The 23,145-nt window shown below is 42.4% G+C and overlaps 1 protein-coding gene across 1 annotated transcript in view; it reads left to right on the top strand.

Annotated features, from left to right (window-relative positions):
* The first annotated feature begins 235 nt into the window (after window positions 1-235).
* The window catches only part of adgrd1 (adhesion G protein-coupled receptor D1), a 28,038-nt gene continuing 5,128 nt past the window's right edge, over window positions 236-23,145 (top strand). The window contains exons 1-15 of the mRNA XM_070833646.1: window positions 236-650; window positions 745-781; window positions 1,141-1,257; window positions 2,392-2,514; window positions 2,604-2,780; window positions 4,630-4,887; window positions 6,149-6,216; window positions 6,673-6,822; window positions 6,955-7,005; window positions 7,965-8,088; window positions 8,404-8,511; window positions 9,814-9,889; window positions 10,805-10,946; window positions 20,434-20,507; window positions 21,102-21,225. Of these exons, the coding sequence (XP_070689747.1) occupies window positions 597-650; window positions 745-781; window positions 1,141-1,257; window positions 2,392-2,514; window positions 2,604-2,780; window positions 4,630-4,887; window positions 6,149-6,216; window positions 6,673-6,822; window positions 6,955-7,005; window positions 7,965-8,088; window positions 8,404-8,511; window positions 9,814-9,889; window positions 10,805-10,946; window positions 20,434-20,507; window positions 21,102-21,225 (1,683 nt within the window). The 5' untranslated portion in view covers window positions 236-596. The remainder of the gene's footprint in view (window positions 651-744; window positions 782-1,140; window positions 1,258-2,391; window positions 2,515-2,603; window positions 2,781-4,629; window positions 4,888-6,148; window positions 6,217-6,672; window positions 6,823-6,954; window positions 7,006-7,964; window positions 8,089-8,403; window positions 8,512-9,813; window positions 9,890-10,804; window positions 10,947-20,433; window positions 20,508-21,101; window positions 21,226-23,145) is intronic.

Here is a 23,145-nt window from a genome sequence, read left to right as displayed (position 1 = left end):
ATCCAATATCCAAACTAGTCATGAGTCCACATGTTTAACACGCATTTCTTATCTAAACAGCATTTGGACCGCACAGCGCAGATCCTGATCTCATTCATTCCCCGCGCAATCTCCAATTACGCACAAATAATGCCTTTTACGCACAGCTCCAACGCCCCTCCTCAGAAGATCCAAAAATGACATCACGTTTTGCGATTCCCACGTTCAGTCCAACAAGCAAGTACGCCTCCACGGAGCTCCTCTGCTCCGTGCAATATCCAGATGCAGGCACAGAAACTCAAAGAAACAAGCAGTTCAATGTAGGAGCAAAGATCACGGATTACAGTCCTCTGCGCGGAAGTGGAAGTTTGGTTTAACGTTTTATCATGAAAGGGCAAATTCTGAAGATTTTCTGCCTCATGCCAGAGCACTAAATTGATTCTTTCTTGTCCTAGTACTGTTATTATTATTTATCCACATGTCTAAGTTTGGACACATGGACTGATGAGAAGTTTTCCCATCATGGAATAATGAGTGACTCCTCCTGGATTCTTCTTTATTTGGGGATTAAACATTTGTTTTAGAAAAGACTTTATACGGTACATTTTCCAAAAGCAATGGAATTTTCTTTGCGAATTCACCTTTTTACAGCTTTTGTCTCCTGTATTAAGGTAAGCTCATAAAAAAAAACTCATTTTAACAACCCATTTTCTCTGAGTATCTGTTGTACAGCAACCTTTATGAATACATCTACTTTCTTTACAGGTTTATGCTCAAGTGGTACAATCTGGAAAGCATCCAGGTAGTATTTTTTTTTTTTTTTGTATAGGTGGTTTGATTGCTTTCATTTTTCCAAACTATTTTAAGTTGCTAGAATTGAATAAGACAGCATTGTACATTGGATCAGAAATATACAGTTACATTTGAAGTGTTTAACCATCTGCTAACTTCCAAATCAGAGGATGGCATTGATTTGTTTACTGCTCCGCTCATTAATCAAAATAGTCTGTATAACTGTCACAGCTGTTGGGCTCATTATTATCAATCTTTTAATCCCCTCCAAAATCCAAAAAGGAGTGCCAGGAAAAATAAATTTTGAGTAATGGGACAGAGCTTGATTGGGGGAAAATAGCCTTGTTTACCCGTGAACTCTCCGTCCAGGCCTGCAGGTGTTGGCCACGGCCTCACATTACTGGCCTCTCGACGCCGTGGACGGAATCCATGAGCTGTGGGACCAGATTGGAAACAGACCAGGTTATGTTAACGGAAGCAACATAAGTATGTGCATGCATGCAACAGGCTTTATATGCTCATGGGAATGGATCACCTAAATGTCTTCATCTGATTGCTCTGTGCATGGTCTCAAGCTGTTTTTCACCGCCCACCTTCCAGCCACAGCCGTCATGCTTTTTGTATGTTTCTGTGTTCAGAGCTTTTATACTGTGTGTCAGATTATGGAACAAAATATCCAGTTGGAGAAGTCGCTTATGATTAAAAGTAATACATATATGGTTTGCATTCATGTGGAGGTGATAAAAGTCTGACAAAACTGTAAGATGTAGATCATTGTTCTGCATTAAGGACTGAAAAACAATTTTAAAAAGTTTGCAGCCATGTTGTCAAAGAAATGATAAAGTTGAAGAGGGATCGGGTATAGACCTGAGTATGATGTGTGGAGTCACTCTGACTTAAGGAAAAGAGCTGAACCTCTTCGAGTGCTGCCACCGTGCACTCAGCATCACTCTGTCTCATACCTGCGCACCACGTCCCTCCCATTGTCTCCCTCTCACTGTTCTCTTGTGTCTTCTGCCATGTGTCTATCTAGGTGTGAATCACTGTATTTCTCCGTTGTCTCTGTCCAGCTCTCAGAATCCACAACCACACTGTGCTCCCTTCCTCCCATAACTCTTCCTATGTGTATACCAATGACTCTGCCTACACTAACATTTCCGCAACAGTAGGTGAGGATCAGTCACTCTCAGCTCACTGAAATTCATTAGTGCATCACCCACCTGCCCTCCGTTGTCCTCTCCACATTCACACACGGTTGAGCTGAGCCTTTCACATTTTTCTCCTCGTTGGATCTTTTGTCTGTGCAGCACAAGTTGAGGAACTCTTGGCTTTTTCATAACTCATTATTGCTAATTAGCTTTAGTCTGACACATCAATACATTTAAGCCAATTGTTTAATTCCTTTGTATTCTTTTATGAGATAATGCAAAAGCTGTAGTATCAGTTGTAATTTGCAGTTGCAGCACATTTTATGATTTGTTGCCCATCAAGGGAGTTTGAAAAGTTTGATTTGTTAGATGAGAACTGAACATTTAGAACATTTTGGCTTGTCAATAGACATCCTGGCTGGCAGGCTCTGCTCTTAATTTGCAAGCGAAATGATGCCCCTGATTTTTGCAGATATTGTTGAGGGAATGGTCAACAAGGGCATCTTTCTAAATGGAGACAATGGCGGTACCTTTCTCCACTTCGGAAACTACCAGAACTCTTGCATCAGTGACCCTACTTTGTGCGGTCCTGAGGGTGAGCGAGTTTGGCAAAACACAAATTGTCTTCAAAGCATTTCCGCCTCTCGTCTCGATGGCTACAACTGATTTTTCATCATTCTCCAGGGATTACCTTCTCCTTTTTTTGGAAAAACTATGAGGCAGAGTCCCGTTTTGCTGTAGCCTCTGGAGGGAAGGTCATCTCCAATGGTTTCTCCGTCTACACCAATCCCTTTGGAGGATACGTGGAGTTTTACACTCGAGGCAACAACCACAGATGGAAGGCCAACATCAGGGTTCCAGGTATTTCGAATGAGTTCGCCTTTGTGTAACACAATGTTCTTCCAGCTACATTTCACATATGAGCAATGTATTTTGGTCTTGGAAATATACGTAGCTATATTTTTTGTTTTCAACCATAAATTGTTAGTTATGTAATTGCATTCATGGTTTGGTTAACTGAAACCAGATGTAGCCACAGGGAGTTAATTTGGCAAGTCAGGGATGAATTTCATAAACCTTTTGCTGCATCACAAAACATACAATTATCATGCACGTGTAATGAGATGCAGCCATTTCCCTCTAAAATACATTATTGTTTGGTTATTTGTCAAAGTCAAGTTAGATGAAGTCTGAAGCATAAACACATCCAGAGTGTGATTAGTGCTTTGAATTCACTTCTGACAATAACCATTGTATTTAAATGAGATTAAATGATTTGGTGAACTGTTTTGACAAAATGGAAAAAAAGAAAACACGAGGCTCACCGTCATTTGAAACTTTTATAGATCAGTATTTTGTTCTCAGATGACTCCTGTCATCTTTGTTTTTGCAGCAATTACTCAAGGCTGTGTTCACAGGGCGTCCTAACTCAATTTTGATTCAAGAGTAGGCCTACAGTTACAGCGGCTCAAACTTCATCTGGTTCTCATACAGTGTGACATCTCCAAGTTTCAGGACCCTTTTCTCTCTCTCTTGAGTTTCACAAGTGTAAGGAAAAAGCTTTGAGGGTGAGAGTTTAGACCCTGAGGTGCCCCGTGGCCTGTGTAATTGTCAGTGAAAGACAGAGTTCAAACGTTTAGGTGGGGTTGGTCTTTGGCACATGTGGTTTATATTCTAACCACAAATGAGATGTGCTCTGGTTGTTTTGCTCTTCTGGCAGAAGTGTTTTCAGACAGTGAATGTATTGTCTTCTGGGACTCCCCTTGTTGTCAATTTACTTCAGAGAAACGAGGGGAAGTAAGTTCACTGTATTGTAAAATTGACTGGAAAGAGCCTGCAGGACCAGAACAGACTTTGGCCTTGAGTTCTTGTGCTCACACAAGATTTATGTATAGCATAAATAACAAAGACAAATAAAATGTTTCAACTTGAAATGAAGTCGATTAATTCCTTAAAACAACAGAAAAACAATAAGTATCTATTCTCATTAACTGCAGATAGATTTTAATACTTTTCATATGGCACTTCAGGTCAGAATTAAAAAATCATCCATTACTTCAGTTTATGACCAGATAACTGCCAAACGGCTCCCATAAGTTTCACCTGTAGTTTGTGTTTGCCACATAAACTGTGGTTTAGTGCTATTGAACAAACTTTAGCATGCTAACTCACCAAACTATGCTAGTAGCATAGTAGCATGTTAGCATACTGATGTTAGCATTTAGCTCAAAGCACCACTCTGCCTCACCGAGCTGCTAGCATGGCGGTGACCTCTGAGAATTTAAATATTTTCTTGCCGCCAGTTCATCAAATGTAATAATTTGTTGCTTTTTCTTTGTCGTATGTGACATTGAATTGAAAATATTTGGTTTTAGGCTGTTTTTGGACTAAACAAGCTGTTTGAATGTGTCACCAATGCTCTGGCTAACTACCACGGCCATTTGTTTTTGATGATTGTCTTACATTTTATAGAAAAATGCATCAATTGATAAATGGAGGAAATAATGAAGATAATCATTTGTTGGAACCCTGAAAAAGTTAGAACATAAAGGCTCTTTTATGTCACTAACAGCTTAATCTTAGATGCTAAACTAACTGAATTTAAACTGAATTTCTGTGTTTTTCTTTTCGTCATTTCTCTATCTTATCTACCCATTCTTCATTTACATAAATCCTATTTGCTGTATGAATAGTACGCTTCCTCCTCCAGGGCCTTATTGGACCCACATTCTCTTCACGTGGACAAAAGTGGATGGTCTGAAGGTCTACATCAATGGTACCTTCATTATCGGTGACACAGTCGGCAGTGTCTCAGAGAACTACGGTGACCCCTATCCCGACCTCGTCATTGGAACTGGCAACGACAGGGCTTATGGCCACTATGTAACAGGCGCCTTTGATGAGTTTGTCATCTGGGAGCGGGCCCTTTCACCCAGGGAGATCTTGTTCTACTACAGTGCAGCCATAGGTAGGACATCACGCTCTACTGGAGAGCATTTCCTGTCGTACTTTGGACATTGCATATTCATTACAACGCTTCCTCCCTCTTGACTCTGCTCTGAGGAAACAAGGGTTAAAAAGCAATTTCCGTCCCTGTCCTCGCTGCATTCCGCCCTCAGCATTCATGCATAACAACAAGATATTAAACTAAACAAATATACCCCGGTTCCCTGTCAAATGGCTCTTCTCGCACAAAACATTTTCATGACCTCCTGCCATATAAGTGCCGTGGCTCACATACTTCTGCCTTATAAGTGTTTTCCAGAGTGCAGAAAGGCATGCTGGGTCGTAAGGGGCAGATCATTTTGATTTAATGTGACAGATTGTAACACGCCAGGACAAAACCCCCCAACTGTTTTTTTGCCGCGCTGTTTACCTTCTTCAGTCAGTAGAGTGCCATAAATGGACAAAAAGCATGTTGATGTTTATGAGAACTTATAGAAATAATGTCATTCTGCAGTGTGATAATCCATATGACAAAATGCCATGCCAGTGTGAGAAATGTTCATAACATAATGAAATACATATTTTAAGCCAATAGGCTGAGTCACTTCATTATGTGAATGAAATATACTGATTAGTGAGGCTGCACGCCGACTCGTGCATTGTTTGCATGGTAGTAGTATATGAAAACTATCACTGTGTGCTGCTAGAGCTTCCACTGGTCACGATGTATGATGAACAAAGTGCACACTGCCTTGGTTTCTTCTCCGAAGTCATAACCAAAAGCGATATATTCCACAGACCATTACCAGACACAAAGAGCCTGACTGTTATGGTTACAGAAAAATATTTTTACCTCTCCAGAGCACTCATATAAAATGTTGCATTGAACCAAAGAAGAGCAGGAATGGTTCGGACTGATATCTCTAATGCACATCCATATATGGCAATTTTCTGGTAGCTAGTTAGTGCTGTTTTTATTAAATGACAACAAAGACATAAAATGTATCTTAACCGTGTACAGAAGCTAGTGGCAGAGTATTATGTGGTTGATTATCCCATTTTTGCGGAGGTTGTAATCTACCTCCTTTCATGACTTGGCACGGTCCAGCCTCATAAACTGTAAGCTGTATGTTGATAAAAACCAGCAGCCTAGCCTGGTCAGGTTCAACAAAGGGCCTAGTAACAAAATAACAAAAAAGCAACAGAAATCTGAGCTAGAAACATTATCACAATCTATAGATGGTAAGTCGTTGTAATAGAGGCCTTTGCATTGTCTTTTCTAGGTCAGGCCATGGTTTCTACCACAACACCCAGAGTCTCCGAAGAAGTCACTTCAGCTACACCAACAGTTGTAAGTTTGTCAGCTCTGACTTAGCAGGGATGAGATACCTAAATGTAACTGTATACATATGTGAATCTAGTCTGGCTTCTTAAAGATGGCATGCACATCAAAATGGTATGAAAAATGTGCATGCAGTTTTGGTAATTTTGCTTCAGTCAGTAGAAACACAGACATTTCTAGAAGAGCTATCGTTTCCTTTTGAAGGTAGAGGAGGTGGAAAAAAGGATATTGAGAGCACATGTGAATAGACTGTTTATTAAAGGGCTTTGGAGGTAGCAAACGGATAAAGAAATACAAGAAAGTGGAGACAGCTGCTCAGCACTACACAAAAAAAATGGCTCCCAGTAGAACGCTGGGCTGAAAAAGAGTATTCTCCAAAGCAGTCACCAAACATCCTGTGTATGTTGGAACTGGCCACCTCCTGATAATAAACTTCATTTGATGCCCGTTGTGGTGTCTTCCCAGAGAGCCACTGAAGTGAGTCCTCCTGTCGTCAGCAGTCATCACGAGGAGGTCCAAAGCTCCCAGGACCCACAGTCCATGCCCGTGTTGGGCTTCCTGAAGGCGCTGCCCAATAGGACCATTCCTCACGACACTGCCAACAACCTCACACAGGTCTTTGAGCGCAGTCCAGCACACACACATGCACACATGTTACCGTTGCAAAACCAGTTCACACACAGACACAATGCCCACCCATGTGCATATGATGCAACAGTTCCGTGATTTCCACTTTCTTCCACCCAGGCTTTTCTCAAAAGTGTGGAAGAAGTGCTGTCCTCTCCGGGGTTGCCAGAGGTAAATGAGTTCACGCTGTTGTTGTGCAACGTTCAATCATGACATCATGTAACATATGTAATTTGGTGAGTACTTTAATCCAAGGCACTTAACACATCCATGAATTTGGGATTTTAGCACTGCACATTTTTGACAAAGGTGGTGCCAGCGGCAATAACACTACCTGGCAGGTTACCCATACAGGACTGAGGTATACAGTCATATGTGGTGTAAATTGTATAAGACAGTACTGCTAAGTACCCAGTGCTCCACAACACAGTGATGTGAATGTAAATCTCCAGCTTCCTGTGCTGTTCACTCATCCTGGCCAAATCTTCAAGCTCTTCTGTACAAACACATTGTGGCCGGCAGAAAGACATTCTGAGCAAGTGTGTGGTTTCAGCACTCTGAGCGCTCAGGGCAGGCATGCTTGTTATTGTAGGAACAAGCTGAAACAGATGTTCTCGTATGAGAACGCAAAACTTGGACAGTAAATACAGTGTTCAGTAAAGCCCCCTTTGATTACCTTCTCTGATCAGATCCATGCTGAGTGTCAGAAAGTGTCACCCCTTTCATCTATTTATTCTGATACTATATGACCTTTTAGTTGTATTTGATCTATTTCAGTTTAATTATATTTATTATTTATCTATTTTTACTGTGGTATAAATGGATCCAAATGTTTGTGTCGTGTAGCTCATACTGCATGTCAAGTCATGTTAAAGCTGTACTGAAGCATAGGCAGAGGTTACTCAAATGACATCATCATGGTTATTTTCGTAGACTTTGGGACGCTCCCTCCATAGCCACACACCTTTGTGTGTAAAACTGGTGGCATGACCCTTTAACTTGCCATATTTTATTTTTTGTAAATTGAATCTGGAAGAGGAACGTGTAGGCTAAGATGAAGCCATGGTGGACACTGAAAGCAGCGACTGAACTGATTGTGAACGTCTTTCTGTTGGGTCATTGTCGAGCAGCAGTCCACCTCTGTGGTCAGCGGTCTGATCGAGACTGTGGACAGAGTGATGGAACATATGGTGACTAACCTGGAGCCCAGCCCGAACTCCCTCATCTCCCTGGGTGGAACATCTTTTGTTGCAGGTCAGTACGCTGTCAGCCGTCCATAAGGTGACTCACTGTTTGTAGCTTGTGTGGACACTGTTGGGGTAGTAAGGACATGGAGCGTCCAGCTGACATCATTAGTTTTCTTATTCAGAGGTCAGAGAAGCAGAGGTCAACCCCGGCCACTTTGCCTCTCGGGGGGTGCGTGGGTCTGTTTTTGTATAATATTTTATTTGCCACCAAGCTTGCTTGTGTCTCTCCCCCAGTGGTCGCCTCACATCTTTTATCCAAATGGTTCTCCTTGCTTGCTTCTCAATTTTAAAACCTTTTTTTTCTAACCTGTGACCCCCACAGATTACTCTCTGATGAAATTCCCGCAAAACTACAACCTGCCGCATTACCGCTTCCCCACACAAGGCAAGAACTACATCTCTGTGCCCGGAGAAGCTTTCACCATGCAGTGTAAGTGCAAATATTACAAACTACAGTGACATGTCTTAAGTGATTTAGAAAGCAGACCTGGCCTACCTTGAGGATTCTCTGTATTAAAAGTAGTAGCTTCTCTAGGCCGAGTGGGATTACTGCACATTAGTTGTGCTCCGGTTCTGCCAAGAGAAAATTGTCCAGCTGGGAAGCTCTTGTTATTGGCCGGTAATTTATTATGCTAAGATTTAAGACTACTAACATAGCATACGGTGTAGGACAGGAGTGCCATGAGAGCCTTTGTGTGACTTTATGGTGCACCGTAGAAATCCAGCTATGACTTTAATGTTGGCAGTTACCCTTTTATTCAAAACAGAAAGAATGGGAGAGAGAGAGCACTGTTTCTCCACTTTCCTGTGTCGTTAAAAAGAATGGACTCACATAGCGGAGTGAGGGAGCGCAGTAATTACGGAGGGTATTAAAACTCTGTTTTTTCGACTTTGTGTTCAGGTCAGATTCCCTTGGCTCCACCTGGCCGCTGCGTGTACTGAGCTGCCATACAATCACTGGAATAAACTGTTAAATGATTATTCATTAAAGGACTGATATCGGAATATATGTTAGTGCTCGGCACATTAAAGGCAGAGCCAAAGTAACTCATAGCTCTGAATACCTGGCTGTGTGAAATACTCCAAGGGGAGGTTTTATATCCTCATTAAGTAGAGAACATGCGACACATTAGTGCGTTTGGGGACTTTCTTATATACTTTCCTATTCTCTCTTCCTTAGGAAAGTTGTTCGATCAAAGAGGCCACCCTGACATCTCTTGTGGGACTTGCTAAGAGGCGTTCAGTTGAAGTAATTTTTTGAAAGGTTAAAAACTCACAGCACTGCAGCATGTACGCCGCACATTAGTTTGACATCAGCGAGCTTTTGTTGTCACAGCGAGCGAGGCCTGGGTAGAAGGCCTTTGAAAGGAGGAACAGGATCATTAAGGATTTCCTCCAATTTCATTGTTTATCTTGCAGTATTGAGGTGGGACCGAGCTGGATGATAGGTCAGAATAGGGGAGGGGGGAGCAGACCCCCTGCTCTCCCGGTGAAGTCATGCAGAGGTTTCATAAGATTTCCCGACATCCACGTGATTCGCGGCCGACTCTGTTTCACCCCCATGCGAGTACATGGCCGTCCCATTAGCCTGCCAGTGCCAGCGTGCGCCGGCAAGGCAGCGTTAATTAACTTCTCCTCTTTGTGAGCATTTTAACAGCACTGCATTACATTCCCAGCCCCGTGCTCAATGCCGTTCATGTTCAACTCCTCAGCGCTGTCTTCTTTTCCTCAGCTCAAACCACCATCGTTGGCCTCTTCTACCACAACATGAACAACTACTACAAAGAGATCAGCCCTGTCAAGACCAGGTGAGAGGACAGAACAGGAAAGTCGGATAAAGAGACCCCACACTTTTGGTTAATCCACTCCAATCGGATCATGACACATTTGGCATGGGGTGTATCTAGGAAAATATATTATACTTTCAAATATGAGTTTGAGCCACTTAACAACATCAACAACAACATAAAATCAGGCTTCTCCCTTTGTACTTCCTGTGTGGGGAGTCAGGTCCACTGGCGCTAAGGCGTCCCTGCTTCCTGAAGAACAGAATGGCTGATGCCTGGGGCCAGGGTCTTATCTGTCCTCTGGCCTATCTCTCATCTCACTCAGCCTCCACTGACTGATACACCCTGCTATTAGCTCTACATGCCCCCCCCCCCCACACACATACACACACACCACCCACCACACACACACACACACACACACACACTTCTTGTCTCATCACTGGGCCAGCTTGTTCCACTCATGCTACAATGTTTATTTTTACCAAACTTGACATATCAGCGATTGAGCAACCTGTTTTTCCAATGTAGAACAAGTAACAGTACATTTAGAGAAGCCTGTGCCCCCTTTTTTTATGCGGCTCCCCCGCTGCCTGGCTTCTCTGTGGGTGACAATGTCCCCTCTGTGTCATGATAGAGAGGTGATGCTTGTATGATCCTACTGTCACATATCAGATTGCCTTGAAACACCGTCGATGCATTGCTGCTTGTTGTCAGTTTGATTAGTTATACAGACAGATGATCAAAGTCCCACTTTAATGCTACTGCCTGTGGGCCCGTGTGTAACACTTCTGTCTTAACAACTGTTTTTTTTAAATTTATTTATGTCCCTCTGGAGCTCTTGTGTCTTTTTCTTTTGTATATTTGTATCTTATTTCTGCCTTTTCTTCCTTTTCTCGCATTCTCTGTGTCTCTTATCTCTGCTTTGTCTCTTAGGATTAACGAAGCAGCTGATTTCAAGGATCACAAGATCCAGGTAGCAAGCTGTTTAATCTCTCTGAAAGTGGAGCCTTCACCGGCCCTGTCAGTCAACCTCTCCGGAGCGCCACTCATCAAGATCGTCCTCACCCACGTCCTGGTAAGAACCGACCCATACAGCGTCCTCGTTGACTTCTCATTTGACTTCATCCATCATTTGCTTTCTGTGTGAGTCAGCCACATTGGGAAAACTGAGTGCTTTTCCTGTTGGCGGGCGCAGTTGTTGGGTGTGGGACATCCACCTTATCGGAGGAAAGAGTTGCCTGCGGCTGCAGTAGTCGGATCCCCCCATACGAAATCTATGAGCTCTATTCTTGGCATTCTCTTATGTAAGATGACGAGTGTCTATCAGCGAGGCCTGTGCAGCTGGGTACTCACCAGCACAAAGAGCGAAGCCTATTTTGGTTTTCATTAGCATGCATGCATTTTTCCTCATGGAGCATGTGGCTTCCAGAGAGCAAACTGATTATGGACATTTCAACTGCAGGCTTAGGGCGCTTTGAAAGGAACATTAACTTTCTTTTATGAACAACATATTTTTTCTTTGCTGCTTTATTGCAAGGGCTGTGCCAGTTTTCCATGGGAAATGCAGTTCAAACTCATAATGAAGATTAACTGAAAAATGTGTATGGCATTAGCTTGCATCCCTGTGAAGTCAGAAATGTGGCAGTTTTCTCACAGCCATGTCATTGTTTTTGCATATTGACAGGATTTTGAAGACATTCTTGTCATCTGAATGTTTTGTGTTAATAGCCCATTAGACTATCCTATGATAGTCTAATGGGCTATTAACACGATGACATTAATGAGACAGTTAACAAAACAAGACTGACTAAACCCCTAACAATGTAGTTCTGTTTATTTACAAGTCCAACAAGAATCATTGACTTTCTATTGAAGTGAATTACCAATTTTTTCTCTCCCCATTCGTAAGAGCACAAATGAAAGCCACGCAGCTTCATGAAACCATGGTAATATTGCTTTGTTTGCTGTCATTTTACCCGGTGAAATAAAGTTTATGCTGCAAATATCTGTCTAGGTTCCTGTGACAGTGATTACTGTGTTTGTTTTAGTAGACACCATGGGAGAGGGCTCATAATCTCCTTTGTTATGGGAGTGCTGGGGATGCTCACCAGCTCTGCTCTCACCTTGTTTTGAGTCAAGGTGTTTCTATTTTAGTTTGATTGCCTTTACCTCTGATGCAAGGATAATTCTCCGTCCCCTCTGCCCCATTACAAACAAGCTGTTACAAGCTGTACTTATTGCTAACGCGAGCTGATTGGAACGCACCACGCCAGCACTTTTCAACGTAACGCAGTCTGCATAGCTCGGACGATGATTTATATTTAGGAGCTGCAGCGTAATTTGGCACACGGAGCTTTTGGCTGTGATCACATCCAGAAAAAAGGGTTGTTTCACTATAACTGGTTTGTTTAGTGAAAAAGTGACTATTTTTGGAGTTTTAAGGTCTTTGGCAGCTGCTGGAAACTTATCACCTCCCCGGCTTGGAGGCAGAGACCTTTCCTATCATTGTTTACGTAGCTCTTAACTGTCTGCACCAGTGAAACCTCAAAGGTGTCTTCTCATGACACCGGCGCAGTGGCCTAGAGTATGTGATTTGCAACTGACCTCTCTGTTTATCCTCAGTGACTTCATTAAAACCGAGCGGGAGGGACCGAGTGCGTCTGAAGCAGAAATGTGTCCGCTTCCTCATTTGTCTTTTCATGCTGTCATGGTTACAACAAGTCCTGTGTGCCATCTCTTGCACTGCATAAACAGTCGCCTACCGTCATGGCTCAGACCCAAATGTCTTCCATTTTCCCTATCCGACACCTGCCATGATAGAAAGTATTGTACGGTGGATTGATGGAGTCACTATCTTGTAAAGAATGTTGTGTCGTGGCAGGTACCACTCACTGAAGGTCAAAGCCATGTGGTAGGTGTCTGAGTGACCCTGCAGGCGTGATTGATGCCCTCTGAGCACACTGAAACAGCCCGGTGAGGTCATGCCATTCCCAGCTGAGTCGGTCAGAGCCGAGGTGCCGCCATCACACGTTACGTGGCACGGAGCGAGTTCGATACCCAGACTAGGTGTTATCAAGGCTGCTGGAGGCCCACATGTTTTCTCACGCCATTCGGCTGCCGTGTTGATTGGACCCTGGCTCCATCAGTGATTTATTACAGCTGCCTTACTCAGGTTCAGTTTGAGAGAGAGCAGTTTGAGGGGAGGAGAGGGGAAGAAAAATGAGGATGGAAGGCATTGGGGTCTGTAGTTAAACATTAATACATACATAAAAGGGCCGACACCTCCTCCCAGTCCTCTTCTTTGGTCAAAGCATCACACTGATGGTATGAGGTGAATGAATGGAAAGATTGATTTCATGAGCAAAGTCCATTTATAGGGTCAAGAAGATGAGAGGATTTAAAAAGCAGATTTTGACAAGGGGTCTTGGCTTTACAGGCTCATAAAACAGTGTGTTAGTTTGGCGGCTCTGCAAGAAGGGCCAAGGCGAAGGATGGCAGCGCTGGAGGGGCGCCGGTGGCCTCTGGCTGTCCCATAATGTGAGGTAGTTTAGAACGACAAATCACTAACCTCAAACAAATGGTTGGATGTTTTATTATCTGCTTTCTGCCAGTGAGTTAGACTGACACCTCTCTCATACCTGTATGTTACATATAAGGGTACAGCTAACGTCTTAGCTTAAAGCTTATTTACCAGACAGGCATGAGAGTGGTATCAATATTCTCATCTAGCCCAATATTTCCTCACATGTCAGACGAAACAACATCTTCTTTTCCACACACGCTGAACGAAAGCATGACTTTCTTGGACATTTCTCTGTAAATTAAGAAAATATGATTACTGAGTTTATCAAATTGAGTTGATGACTTCACCATTACTCTATCACTTCAAATATTTACCAAGTGACTAGACAGAAAACTGTTAGTGACTAAGTTTTCCATTAAGCTGTATTCATCGGTCCCCTCCCATAGTTTAAAGAACATGAAGGAGAGCTTGGTGGGAAGTGAGTAAAGAGGTCAGGGGCCGAAAGGGAAACTGGGCGGCTTGTTTTCACAAAGACGTCTAGACTTGTTGGAGCTTCCAATACATGTTGAAAATAATGGGTTAATTGTTCAGCAACATTGACAATAAACACACAAAGGTTATTTAGCGCTTTCAGATAATCACGCTCTTAATCATTTAATCATGAATGCCAATGCTGGTATCAGTCCTTTCTGCCACAATAATCACTGCTCGTTATTGCCAGTCTTTTTATAACTCCAAGCACACGCCCAGCTTAAACCTTGTGGGCAAAAATCTCTCCTCCGTCTCTCTCTCTCTCTCTCTCTCTCTCTCTCTCTCTCTCTCTCCCAAACGCCCACACCCATCCATACACCAACACACATACAAACACAGGCTGTGTGAGCCAACACACTGATCAATCACAGATGGAGGTCTGGCTATTGCTATTCCTCTCTTGCCAAAAGATTTACAGTCTCTCTGTACGGCTCCTCCCATTTAGCACCCCCTTTTCTTTCACCACTCCAACCTCGCGACCACCACCACCACCACCACCACCACCACCACCTCTCTCTCCGTGTGCTGAACAGAGCACAGCTTAAGCCCAGAGGACAGTAGAAAAGGTCCTGCTGCTAATTCTGTCTATAGGAGTCTTTTCTTTGAGCCCTTGTGTGATAATGTTCAGAAATGCTTTCAGAACCGGTGCTTGTACATAACCCCTTTGTGAACCTGAAACCCTACATGAGAAATTCAAGTCTGTGAATGTGTAGAAAAGGTTTGCAGTTTTAGGAAGAATGTGAGAATGTCTAAAGAAACGCTGTGTGAAAATTCTACCTACGGCAAAGTGTATCTGCAAGAGGCACTCTTAAAAAAAGGCCTTAGAGGGTACTAAAAGTTTGTATCTGTTTATTGGCTATAGGGAGATACACTTACATTCACCTATAAAATTCAGTTTTGATTGTTGTGACAGTGGATTGTGCATGCCAGAGGCTTTCACATCTGTGTTTGTGGGGTTTCACTCAGTACCTAGATACAGAAGCTTGGACGCTTGTTTTCTCATTAGCTATGTTGATACTTAATTCATTGTCTTAGTCATTTGTAAAGGAAAAATGCCAAAAATCCACTGGTTCTAGCTTCTCTACTGTGAGAGTTTTCTGCTTTTCTTCATCTTATTAACAGTAATTCGATATTGTCAGGTTTTGGATAATTTTCTGATATTTTATGGGCCTAACAATCATCCATTAATCATTAAAAGAATCTGCAGATTAAGTAAAAATGACAGTAATTGCAAGGTGCAGCCCTAATAATAGTGAATAATTATAGGCCATATCAGTCCTACTGGTTTTCCATCATACTTCATTCTTTGGTCAGTAGATCGTGAAACGATTATCAAATTGCATTCTGTGTGGTTTCAAAAACTTCTTAAAAAGCCTTAAATTTAACTTGGTGAACCCTGCGAAAACCTGAATACAGATTTAAAACAGAAAGTACATTTAAAGTTCAACATTCATGCTGACATTAACATAAAAGCGTGATCATATGTAACGTCGGTAATTTTGAGTTGCAGTTTTCTGCTTCGGTTCTGCACGCAGTTGTCCTTTCTTTATTTAGACTTACCCTTATTTGGTCCCATATATTTGCCACATCGGGACCTCTCTGCAAAGGCTCAAAATGCAGCCCTCAACTTACGAATGCAACATGTTGTTCCTACAGCAACAGGGCAGAGACCAGAGAAATATAACAGTGGCCTCATATGAAAGCCCGTGGGAAATGAACACACGAATTCAAGCAGAGTTCTTAAAGGACAAAAAAAAGCACTTGTCACGTTTGTTATTTTGAACCAAAGTAATACCGCCGTACATTATTTCTGCTCACCTTATCAAGAACAACTCTGTAATTTCCAGGTTGTTTAATTGTCCCCAGTTTTCCTCACACCCCGCATACCGATCAACACGTCTCGTTGTTTTCAGTGTCTACCTCAGAGACTGAGAGCACAGCTGCACGTCTTATTACATTTCCCCTGACAGCATGATCTCACTCAAGGCCAGTTGTGTTTTGCTGTACGGACTCAGATTGTTACTCCATATGCTGTATGTGGATCAGCTCAAGTCTGACCTCTGATCGAAAAGCCCTGTTATGAAAATTCTGATATCTGTGCTCCGTCAGAGCCGCAGGTCGTGTCAGTGTGATGCTTTAACATATTGACCCTAAGGTGGTTCAGTGGGCAGGTTTTCCCTCAAACTGTGCTTGGTCTTTCTGAGCCGGCTGGACTTAGTAACCCAACACCGTACCTTGGTGTGTCTTTCCCAGACATACTGCAAAAAAGTGTTTCCTTCCCTTGCTAAATTTAACAGCATTCAACGTGGCTTTTGAGAAAAGCACGTATAGCCTCTCTGTTGTTACGCAGAACAATTTAGCCATTGTCAGACTCTGGCTTTACCGAGCCAGCCTTGCTGTTGACTCATATTTTAACACTCTCACCTACTGTACACCTCTACTAAAACAGAGGATGAAGGTAGCTCCAGATAATCATGTCAAGTGTGACTGATGAGTTTCAGTGCTGTCATGGGCTGTGCTGGCGGCTCTACTGTTAAAAACTGATATCTATACCAAATGCAGAAAGCACAGTCCAAATTACACCCTGGCTGTCTGCGCTCTCAAATATTTGGAACGTTTGAGGGAAAAGGAGAAGATCACTTACTTATCCGCTCGCACTGTTGTGTGATTTTTTTTGCTGCTTTTTAAATTTAGCACAGCCGAAGCCTGTATTTAGACTCCTTTTGCTCTTGTGGCTGCGTATTGTTGTAACAGTGCTGGATGGAATGAGTGGGTGTGCAAGACTTTTTTTTTTTATATTTCATATTTATTCAAGGTCCACTCACAAGCCATTTCTGTGGCTCATGCTCGCAAGCTAATATCAAGCTCTGGAAACCTGGATGAAAAACTACAGATAGTGTTTCCAAACTAAGGTCAACAATGCTTTGTAGTCCATATTCTTTCAATCAGAACTGTGAAGGTTAGAAAAGCCTGTACGCTGATGGTGAACTCATAGCTCCAAGTTAATCAGCGTGTGTGTGTGTGTGTGTGTGTGTGTGTGTGTGTGTGAGTGTACTTCAGGTCTTTGGGTTGTATTTCTACTGAGCCCAGCCTGTCTGGTTGGAAGTGATTGTTGAAACAAAAATGATGGGTGGTGCGCAGCTTTCTCCATCTTTTCTTTATTTGCGCCTTGCTTTAGAACCAGCCGTCAAAAGCAAAGATTTAGATTGGCCTGGAGTTGTCAGATGTCTTGGGATTTTCAGAGACATGTGCTGTAAGCGTTTGCCGAAGCTAGCTCAACCACAGCGAGGCTCCCAGCTTCCAGCTCTGCCAGTCATGGGAGGTCTGAAAGACACCGCAGAGGGTGGAGAAGCTTGAATTTATACAAATTGCTGGGTTCTGTGTGTCATCTAGGACTTATATGCTTTTGTGATGCATGCAAGTGTTTATTTTCATCCCTCATCATTCTACCCAGCAGGCTCAGCGCAAGGCTTTCGACAGCCAAGGACGAGGCGTGCTTTGGGTTAGAGGGATATAGACACATCCAGACAGCAGCCAGTGGTCCTCATGTTGATGTTGATGGCCTTTTGTTCCCAATGACAACTGATTGGCGAGGCGGTGTAAATGGCTGGTAGGGCTGCGCTGTCATCAGAATACACCATTAAATATCTATTATGCAAAAGACTATCATATAACAGTTATGTTATGATGATGACATGGCAGCTAAGAAGTGTTTGTTCACTCCAAAAGAGTTGCATCATGATTTACAGTGCCTTTATCCCCCTGCAGCTGTTTCAACTGAAATGGTAGTTAAAAACGCCCAGGACAGCGTATTATAGCTGCCAGTGGAAGCAATTAAGCACATTTACTCTCGTATCACACTTAAATACAATTTGGGTAAATATGTATATGTATCTATTTCCATTTTACACTATAGTTTCCATTTCTATTCCACTAAATGTATTTAGCAGTGACACTTATTCATATAGTGTACAAGTTTACTTTTTAAGAATTTACATCTTTAACTTAACTTTAAAACTTGTGAATGATAAACATATAACATACAACACATCATTAAACATTAAACCAGTGCCCTTAACAAAAAGCCGTGTGTAGTCAGGGCCTCTTTTTACATTTCAGATGTTCACTAATTGTTGTCTATTAGCGGTTCAACCAAACAGTGATTTCCACCCTCTGAAGTTTTTATTGCATCTAAATGACTATTTGAACCCCAAAGAGGTAAAATTACCCAATATATCACCAAAAAAGAAAAGATTAGAGAAATTCCCAAAAAAGTGATTTCAAATCTGTGTAGCAGAACTGTTTTTACTTCCTTTTTGCCCGCTCAGATTTATTTTGCGACCCTGTAGAGGGGGCCTGACCTCCTAGATTTGGAACCACTGGGCTAAACTACTGTACTGTGTATTACACAGTTTGGTCACCAGCTACAGCAATAAAATGATGCATCACCATTAGTGATCTAATAATGTCAGCTGTATAGTAATGCATCAGGTACAGAGTCCATTTTCTGCAGAATGAATACTTTGACTTCACTGAAGTTTGAATTTGAATGCAGGACCTTTACTTGTAATGGAACATTTTAACAGTGTTGCCGTGGTGCTTTAATAGAAGTAAAGGTTCTAAATACTTCTTCCACCACTTATGATTGTTGTAAAGGGTGAGTTGCGGTTAAAGCAGGCACTGTAGGTAGAGCTTAGGTTGGCAGCTGCACCAAGAGGGACCTGCTAACATGGAAGCACCAGAAACACCGTGACTATCTCTGATTTATCAGCCTCTCTCTCTGCATCACTCTCCTGTCACTGTCTTCCACTCTCTTCTTCCTCTCTGCGTCCATCCTCCTTACAAGGCTAAGAGTGATTTCCAATGGCGGTGTTTTGCTGGCCCTCTGTTGTTAATAAAGGTCTGGAGTGCCAGCCCCGGTCTTGGCTCGTGGCTGAGGCCTCAGGGCACCAAGGGAACAACGACGTGCGCGCAAAGCTCGGCCAGATCTCAGAGTGCAGTTTAACACTCACCAGTGGATTTCAGGTTCCTGCACCTCTCCCTGGGTATCAACTGGCAAACACGCACTGGATGTACCACAAGCAGACAGTTGCTGGAGAGGAAGCTTAGCCAGAGAGAACTCCTTATATGTGATGGTCTGCTGGTTAATGTATATTTTAGCTTGTGTCTGGAACATATCATGGTTTGAAAATGACGGATCGTTTCCCATGAGCCAGGGTTTACATTTTGTGCTTAATGTGAATAATTAGTCTTCCTTCATTGCACAGGAAGATTAAAGGTTCAGCGATTGCAGAGAGCAAATACAACACTGTAAAGCAAGGCTTACAGTGTGCCAATTACAGTTTGTCTCCCGTCCATCTGCTTTCATTTACACCCAACAAGAAATGTGAGTTATTAAAGCCCACGGGGGAGCAGTAAATTCACCCACAGGGTTGCTTGCAGCTCCTCGAATCTGGCGGCCGGCTTCTGATGACGGGGTGCATTTACAGCGCTCTCATGGTTCTTGGACCCGCTGTGCTGCCCGCTTTAATGGGCCACATTAATATCTATCCATCGCATCCATCTCCAGGGTCACAATACATGATGACTAAAGAGCTGCATGTGCGAAACAGACAGAATGAGAGCAACGATTTGGTTACATAATGAAGTCAACGTATTGTGCTATGCTTTGTAATATGAATCACTGAGCCTATGGGCCAGGAAACAGACAGCCTGACTGTCAGTTTCACTCTCACACTCACTTTTTCCAGAAGGAAATAGCGCAGACACAGTCCATCTAATCATACACTTATTCAGTCTGAGAGTTAAGGCTTGGGGAACGAGAAGAGGTGTGCAGTCTCTCAGTATACACCCAACCAGCCAATGAAAGTGTTGTTTTCTTCAGATGACAGATTGAGGAGGGTAGTGGTTTGACCTGAAACCAGGGCCAAGCCCCAATTACTGCATTCTTGCACCGTAGCCATTAGCTCACTGTCTCTGGGGGCTCCAAATCATATATTAAGGAATGACACGGAAAAAGTGAGTTACAATCAAATAAGATTTTTGAAGACAGCAGGGATTTTCGCTCAGTTTAATAATCACCTTTGTGTGTCGATCTGCGTCTTGTCTGTCCTTTAGAATGATCTCACACATCCTTAGTTCAAGTCTTCTGTTATTGCCGTTTAAACACCACCATACAGTGGTTTATTCCTCTTTAAATACAAACTGTAGCATTTATTTTTAGTCCTAATACATCTCACTTATCTAGATGCGATGCTTCTCTTGAGCATATGGATAGAAAGAAAGCCAAATAGCTTTAAGGAAAGAATGCCGCTAATTTGCGTCTAAAATATTCCAACGTCGTCTCCTTGATCAAAGCACATTTTCCGAACACAATTCCTCTGAGTTTTGGCCCAACAAAGCATGTAATTTAATGAGCCACTACAATCCAAAAGCTGATGTTTCCCTACATCACATGCTTTTCTCTAGCAATTAGAGACCTCCGATTGATTTGACTTTTCTTTTTCAGAGTAAAGAACAGCAAGAGCAAGTCCTAAATCAGAGCAATAAAGTCTTCCTCTACTGTGCCTTCTTGGACTACAGGTGGGTTTGCCCTCGTGATTTAAATGCAGCATGCCTCAATTATTCATTCAAATCTGGAGCCAGAGAGATTTTATCATGATTGTCGGCTCTTTGCATATCCGTTGCTCAAGTCTTTAAGGCTTTAAATCTCGAGAAATGACCGATGACTTGGAAAAGGTGCATTTCTCTTTTCTCATTCAAATCAGAAACACCCAGTGTCACATGTGTTGCTGGTTCAGTTTGCTGTATCTTGAGCAATAATATAGTGATCTGATAAATGGAGCCAAAACACCATTCAGAAATCATAAATCATTTTAAAAGGGAGTGTGTTTTAGTTGGATTCAAAGGCTTCCTCTCCTTACTCCCCTTTGCCCTGAAGCTCGAGAAAAATGTGAATTATTGGATTGCCCTGTCAGATTGCCCTGCTACATTCAGCAAAGAAATGTCTCTGTGTGTGCCTCCCACAATGGATCATGTTGAGTGATCTCTGCCAGCAGTTACTCAAAACTTGTCTATTTGTCTCTGTGTATTTATTCTCAATGCATCTTTATACTATTATTATATGTCTTGAGTGTAGTTTCTCCGTAAATTATGCCTAATTGTCATCCTTTTCAGTTCAAATGAGGGAGTATGGTCCAACGAAGGCTGCGTACGCTCAGATGGAAACATGGCGTACTCTGTGTGTTTGTGCAACCACCTCACCAACTTTGCCATACTTATGCAAGTGGTGCCTCTAAAGGTACGGCATTTCAGCTACTCTTCAAAGCTGCTCTTATTTATTTTATATCAGCAATGGATCACAGCAGGCAGCTGTTTTCAGTGAAAACGCTCCGGTAACCTGATTTGAACATTACCTGCCCAACTAGCTGGTGAACATAGTGAAGCATTTAGCAGCTAAAGAGACAGACAATGCCCTCACTGGGTGGTGGAAACCAAAACAGAGCAAAAAGGATGAAAAATTATTATTAGACTTGATATTGCACCAGAAAGTCTGTTCCAAATAAATGCTTATTTTGCATTTCAAATCTGCCAGATGTATAATAATTGGCAACTGTTTTCTAAGACATATAGCAGCATTGTTTTCAGCTTGGTGTGCTGCACCCAAATGGCCAAAAATTGAATTATCTCAGGTTTAACATTTACATTTTTCATAGAGGACATTTGTCACAGTAAAAACAGTAAAGCTCTAAATTATCTGCTCCATTTCGCTGCTTCATTTTCTTCCATTTGCTTCCAGTAGCCTGTCAAAGTACTACAACAACAAAAATCCCCTGCAGCCCAAAAAGCATTCTTGAGTCCAGCATCCAGTTCTCCAGTTCTTCTAATATATCCGTGGTCCTGGTATTTTTGCATGCTAGCTCATTGTCAAACTGCCATGGCTTACACTTAACAAGCCATTGTTAATGTTATTAGTAACACCTGTGCTTTTCCTGCTATGACACATCAAAATGTCTGCTTTGAAAAAGGCCTATTGAGGAATTATACCACAGTGCTTTTTATTTAATGTGTTGCAGGAAAGTTAGAGGAAAGTTTATCACTCTGCGCCAGCCATGTTCAATAGTGTGTCTTTGTCTTTGTCACAAAATAAGTACATTTGTTGGAACATAATTGGACAGGAAGATGTGGTTTACCACACAGTAACCCACCAACCAGAAGCCCCCACTGCAGCCGTGGGACAGTTTATCGTTCCTCCCTGTAGGTCAATTGTAAGCAGGCCTGCACAGTCACAATGGTGGTTTTTACTGGTGGTTTTATACAGAAGTACTTTGGACAACCATGATTAAGTGTGGTTCCTCCGGGTCGCTACATAGGTCAGTGGTCCAGGACCACAGCCTCTCAAGAGTCCAAAAGCTGTCCCTCTGAACCATCCTACAAAAACTGTCCTTGTAAAACATCTGGAATAACGTTAATTCTCTTCTCTCCTCTGAGCACTGCCCTGTACAGTATTTTACATTTAATCTATCTGCACATAGAACAATTTGGAATCAAATTTGTGTAAACTGTCACCGCAGTCTGACTCTTTGTTATCCAAGAATATGTGCCAGGGGACTACGCTTAGCATCCACAATGGCTCCTTTAAATAGAAAAGAGGACTTCTTATTGCAGCTAAGTGGGCCAGTGCTGTATTTAAGGAGCAGAAGTCTATTTGATGCTATACTTTCCCCTAGCCAGTCTCTAATTAGTGGGCTGCCTCGTCCCTCAGCTGCGAGGGAACATCCCACATATCCCTTTTCTGGAAGGCTGAGACTCCTCTGCCCTCGTAATAACAAGGCTCATGTGAAGACAGTTAATGGAGAATCAAACCTAAACCATCAAAATAGCCTGGACTCCGAGGATACGTGCGTAAGGAGAAACACAATTATCACTGTCACTCTTGGACAATACACAAAAATGCTTATCCCAAAAGAAAAAACTCCCATAAAAAGCAGTTATTGATTGCACATTTACAGACTTCATATAAGAGAAAAACTCAAGTTCAAAAACAGTTAAAAACTGTAAAAAAAATGTTTTTTAAAGGATTAAAAACAAGGAATTCAAAGCATTTTGCTAAAACTGTATGACAGTATAAATACTTAAGAGAGTCAGTATTGTGGTCATCGTCATAAACTCAACAGGGGCCCTTTGATTATCCTGGCTAATGGCATAGGCTGAATGGAAG

This window comes from Pempheris klunzingeri, chromosome 7 (assembly GCF_042242105.1).
Source record: "Pempheris klunzingeri isolate RE-2024b chromosome 7, fPemKlu1.hap1, whole genome shotgun sequence".
Classification (NCBI taxonomy): Eukaryota; Metazoa; Chordata; class Actinopteri; order Acropomatiformes; family Pempheridae; genus Pempheris; species Pempheris klunzingeri.
The sequence above is the reverse complement of the archived record's forward strand: the minus strand, read 5'-3'. Positions and strand labels throughout refer to the sequence as shown.